Below are 6,000 nucleotides of genomic sequence, written 5' to 3'. Positions count from 1 at the left end.
CCATAATGAAAAATAGACTAATGAACTATGTAGAAAAATTTAACCTTCTCTGCAGTGAACAATTTGGTTTCAGGCCCACAAAAACTACACAGACAGCTATAGCACAGTTCACTAAAGTCATACTAGAAGTATTAGACAAGGTCGAGAATGCAGAAGGTATTTTGTTGGATTTATCAAAGGCTTTTGACACAGTTGACCATAGAATTTTATTATACAAATTAGAACTATTAGAAATAAGGGGTACAGCAAAGCAATGGTTTAAATCATACCTGGAAAACAGTGTGCAAAGAGTTGAAATCTCAAATATTTGCAAAAGATTGGTAATAAAACACTTATCTGATCCAATATATATTAATATATGTGTGCCCCAGGGAAGTGTACTGCTCCATATCCTCTTCCTTATATATATATATATATATATATATATATATATATATATATATATATATATTGTATATATATATATATATATATATATATATATACACAAATGATTTCCCACAGAGTGTCAGGCATGGGGAAAAAATACTATTTGCTGACGACAGCACTGTAGTGATTACAGACAAAAGCTCAACACTGTTAATAGAAAAATCCAGTGAAGCTCTCAAGAGATCCACAACTGGTCACTAAAGAATAAAGTAACTCTTATGAGAAACAAGACGCTGAACTGATACTGTTTGCTGATGATACAAGCATAATTATTAATCCAGTAAAAGAAAGTCCGAAAGGAAATGATACAAATAAGGTCTTTGGAAAAGTTATTAATTGGTTTTCTGCGAATGGGCTTGCTCAGAACTTTGAAAAAAACACAGTACATCCCAATTTCTGCTGCAAATTTATAATTCCTTCAATAAAAATGACACACAGTCAGTAGCAAGGGTAGAGATTGCTAAGTTTTTGGGTGTACATATACATGAGAATCGTAATTCGAAAATTCATATTTTGGATCTCCTAAAGCGACTAGGTTCAGTAACTTTTGCAATCAGAATAATTGACGATTTTGAGAATGTAGAAATTAGTAAGCTAACATACTTTGCATACTTCCAATCTCTGATGTCATACGGAATACTATTCTGGGGCATCTCAACACTTAGGCAAAAGGTATTCACTGCTCAAAAGAAAGTAGTTAGAATAATGTGTGGCGTCCTTAGATGCACATCTTGTAAGCACCTGTTTAAAAGGTTAGGAATTCTTACAACTGCTCCACAGTATATTTACTCGGTAATGAATTTTTTTCTCAACAATATGGAGCACTTTGAAATCAACAGCGACATTCGTGGTTACAATACCAGGAAAAAGAAAGACCTACACTTTCCTTTACTTAACCTCTCTTTTGCTCAGAAATGGGTAAAATATGCTGCTATAAAACATTTTGATAAATTACCAGATGAAATAAAATGTCTGACAAACAGCAGTAACAGTTTCAAAAGCAAATTGAAATCATACCTCCTTGACAACTTCTTCTATAACATAGATGAATTCTTGAATGTGAGTAAATAAATCTGGAGATATAATATATGCATTTTGTGCCATTTAAGGGAATGGGTTAGATAATAGAAATATTAAGGTATAACACTATAATGTAAACAAAAAAATAAAGAAAATACTTGTTTACTGTGCGCATTTCTTGTGCATTTGACACGTTCCACATCATAACGGTTTTCCGTGCTATTGATCAATGGAACACGTAGCTAACTAACTGTCAAAAAGACAAACTGTATAAACTTATGACTAAATAACCAATCCATTGACATTACACTGAAAGTAGGTAGTGAGGTACTTGATTGTGTAACAAACAGCAAATTCTTGGGGATGAATGTAGACTGTCAGCTAAAATGGACAGTGAATGTGAAAATTTTAGCAAAGAGGCTATCTTCAGCATGTTACGCCCTGCAAATCCTTGCACCAGTGTGAGATATTTCATCCCTCAAAGTAGCCTACTTTGGGTATATGCATTCAATCCTCAGTTATGGGATAATGTTTTGGTGGGTGAGTGCTGGAAACATACAAACTATTTTCAAGATACAGAAAAGAGCTGTTCGAATAGTAACAAATAGCAGTAACAGGGCACACTGTAAAGAGGTGTTCAAAAAGTTAGAAATTCTGGCAGTTTCGTGTGAATATATTTATCAAAACAGAATATATATAAGGAAAAACATTAATCAGTATACCAGAAACAGCACAATTCACGACCGTGGAACCAAATCCAGTCAATGTTTACATCAAAACAGAAGATACAAGTCAAAAACTCAAAATAGTGTGTGATATCATGGTATTAATTGGTACAACAGATCACCACTAGAAGTAATGATCCCCACACCTTTATTCAAATGCTAAAAAATATTTACTAGATAATAACTATTCCACTGCAGGTGAATACTTAAAATAACTATAGACTAATGCTCATGAACATTGTACAGCCCGGTCCACACGCAACGATCTGTCTGCGCAGACATCGGCGCAGATGTCTGTACATGCAAAAGATCGCTGCAAATGTGGTGTGTTCACACGACACAAACCCCAATCTACTACTCGTCCGCCATCTGTCGGTGTAGAAAAGAAAAATCAGTGGCAAGCGACTGCGCTCCCCGTAAACGTCAAAAATTTAATTCAGGTATTTTGAAATATAGAAATGGAGGAAGTTCTGTTGTGGTCTGTGTTCGCAACTTGTGTTGCAAAAAACATTCAGACCAACCGCAGGAAACAGAGAAAGCGGTAAAAATGGTGTAGACAGTGGCTGCTAAAGCGAAAGCAGTTTTCTCACGTAAATTTACTGCGAGATTTGAAGGGCGAACCTTAAGAAAGCCAAGCAGATCAAAATACCATAACATTGGCTGGTGTACTTGATCTACTCCTCCTTCAGATCTTCTAGATTTCTGAACTTTGGATAACTCTTTTCGGTAAACAGTTCGCAAAGAATTTTTTTTTTATTCTGTTTGCCGAGGCGTCAACTGCTCGCAATTTTTCAATTAGAGCATTGTATGGTGCTGTCTTTTTGTCTCTGTCACTATATTCTTTACTTTTAATCTTCCACAAACATGGGTGGTTTCTATATATTTCAATGAATTCACTGACAAACTCTCGAGAACACTGACGAGTATCAGCCATTTTAATGCCCTGTGCGCACAAATACAAACACTAGACTGAGCAAACAGCTGTTTCGGGCCAGATTTGCGGCGGTCTCCTGTCCATACGCTCCAACTTGTCTACGCAGATGCGGTTTGAACCCACAGATTTGACAGGTTTCGCTCAAACCTCCAACTTCCAGGTTTGCACACACCTCAGGTTGGTGCAAATCTTTTGCCCACACGCAACGATCTGTCTGCGCAGATGTAATGTGCGCAGACAGAACGTTGTGTGTGGATGGGCCTTACTTCGTAATAAATTTAATTTGACATGATTAGAAAAGTAGAACTATGTATAGGAGCTGTACATACTGTAAAAAGCCATGTTTATTTTATAAGAAGTATTGTACAAACATTTGACGATATCCACGCAATGTATATTGTTCAACGAATGAATCAATTAATCAATTTACAGGATATATCGAATGAAACTCGAATGCTGTATCGAAGTAGTAAGCGTTCGTGAACTATCGATTATGTTACTGTTTACATATCGGATTGTCTTCGGTTTTTGTGTTTCCTAATTTTTTTTTTTTATCTTCATTTGCATGAAATGGGGGGTATCTGTAGTTATTTGCTATTGAATTGGAAGTATTTATGTAATGGCTATATATAAAAAGGATTAATTAGTGAGGGACTTTGTTATATGTATGGGATGGAAATCGAAGAAGACTGCAGAAATAAAACTTTTGAAAATATTAGGTTATTTAAACGCTTAATCGGAGAACTAACGAATGTAAACAGTAATATGGTTCATTGACAAGACTGTATAAAAGTTTTGGTAGGAAAGGAAATCCGTTTGGTTCCGTGCTCTGAATTCAGTTTTAAATGAATGTGTTGACCTTTGACGTTTTTCATAAAAATAGCACACAATACAAAGTGCCGACAGGTCGTAGGGTTGCATTAGTGAGTAGCATTTTAACCAGTTATGGAATTCTGAATTCCTTTAGTTAAAACATGTGGAATAGATAACCTTCGTAAACTGATTGCGCGGCGATGGATGAACTAATATTCCATGCATCGCAGAGATTAGAAGCCCTTCAGGTAATTAGAAAGAAAAAAGACTACTGGTGCATCACACTATTTAGCATGACCAAGCTGTCCTGTTAAAAAAACAAAAATCTGTTTTTCAGATTCGACTCTTGTGCAGCGCCCAGAATTTCCGAAACAGTGTGCAGGTGTATTCTGAACAAATTCACAATGCAGTAGTGGAAGCATTAAATAGCCCGCGAGGACTTTATGTGCAGGAGGGGCTACATAACACTTGGGCCGCTGTGCTGAGAGTTGGAAACGACGTTAAAAGTGTAGCGAATCGAGAATACATATACGATGTGTATACCCGTGTACTTCGAATCGTACTTTCTGATGGTAAAGAAAATCACACTATTTACCACTATCATTTATTTTGACAAATTCGAGTCATGTAATTGAATTTTAATTTCGATGTGTAATAGTACTTGCTAATTCTTGTGGAAAAAATTTTTCCTAACGCAGTGGGTCTGTTTGAAGGCGTTGGTGATGTACAGAGTTCCTATCGGCGTGTAGAAGCGTAGTATGATAAACAGATGCTGATGAAACAAAATTAAATTGAACGAAATAAATGATGTTTTTTCAAACCTTTAACGAAAACCAATTCACCGTATCATACAATGCTCCCCAAAAAACCACAACACGTGTGTAATATGATCATTTTAACTTACGTTATTGTTAGCCCCCCTCCCCCAAAAAAAGTTCATATCGCACGCACACCTGACTGTAACAGTTAAGATAAAAAACTTAACCTGAAAACTACATTTCCATTCATACTCTGCAAATCACTGTGAAGTTAATGAACTATGATTTAGAGAGTATATTAGTAATGCATACAGTGGACTTAGTTCATTGATTGAGTCTAGTATTGCCATGAACTGTCGTCTCTGTACAGCCATTATTCTACACACACTATCCTGGTCAGACATCATCACTACAGTCTCTTCCATTGTCCTGCAAAGTCTTTCTACATGTCATGCAGTTTAGTTGGCTATTTTTAAAATGAATCCACCTTTTCACGTGAGACCTAGCTCACCATTTGATGCTGCTAGAGCCTGGATCTATTAACAAGAGTGTTTCTGGTTTCCATTGTGACACCAGTCAAGTCAACCAGTCCATGTCACCGTCCATCTCGAATTTCAATGAAACTTGGCTCTGCCATGCTTTGCAGAATATTGATGTAGATTTTTCCCCTACAGCTATAACTGGGCCTAATCGTACCAGATTGTAGTATTTCCTCTCTTTCCATTTGTTGACATTTTAAAGTGTGGAAATTTTGGCGTTTTTAGTTCTACATGTAATGATGCAAAATTACTCTTGTGAATGTTTTGAAAATAAATTACAATTTTTTCAGTCTATGTGAAATTTGTTGGTTGTGTGTTCTATAAAGTATGAGGATTGTAAACAAAATTACCTAATACTTGTAAGTAAACCGACCAAGGCAGGAAAAACAATATACATATACTTACATTGTTGTATTTTACTATGTGAAAAACATTGTTCAGCATTACACTGTACATCACATAAAGGGAAGGGGTTAACTCCCAAAAATCTTTTTTCCAAAATAATCCTCAAAGCATGTGCTGTCACGTGAGAAAATAAAATTAATGATGATGTTCTTTTATGGTATTGTTCCTACTGTACCAGTTCTGAATATTTTAGGGCACTTTCTGTTTGTTTGTCTCACAGAATCAGTTATTGCTGAGATAATACTAGAAGTAATTTTTTAAAACATTTTTGATGTCAGTGTTGTTATACATCTCTACACTCCATTTGTCATCATCTTATTTACACTTGAAAAGACACCATTCATTGTAGAGTACATTGTGCTTGATTAATATTTCCT

General features: G+C 35.7%; 1 protein-coding gene across 6 annotated transcripts in view; it reads left to right on the top strand.

Annotated features, from left to right (window-relative positions):
- Positions 1-3,597: 3,597 nt before the first annotated feature.
- Positions 3,598-6,000, top strand: part of LOC126092615 (reticulon-4-interacting protein 1 homolog, mitochondrial-like) — a 152,002-nt gene continuing 149,599 nt past the window's right edge. For all 6 annotated transcript variants that reach the window (XM_049908326.1, XM_049908325.1, XM_049908328.1 and 3 more), the window contains exons 1-2: positions 3,598-4,169; positions 4,259-4,493. In XM_049908326.1, coding sequence (XP_049764283.1) covers positions 4,122-4,169; positions 4,259-4,493 — 283 coding nt within the window. In that variant the 5' untranslated portion in view covers positions 3,598-4,121. The remainder of the gene's footprint in view (positions 4,170-4,258; positions 4,494-6,000) is intronic.

This window comes from Schistocerca cancellata, chromosome 7 (assembly GCF_023864275.1).
Source record: "Schistocerca cancellata isolate TAMUIC-IGC-003103 chromosome 7, iqSchCanc2.1, whole genome shotgun sequence".
NCBI lineage: Eukaryota > Metazoa > Arthropoda > Insecta > Orthoptera > Acrididae > Schistocerca > Schistocerca cancellata.
This window is presented reverse-complemented; position numbering and strand designations above follow the sequence as displayed.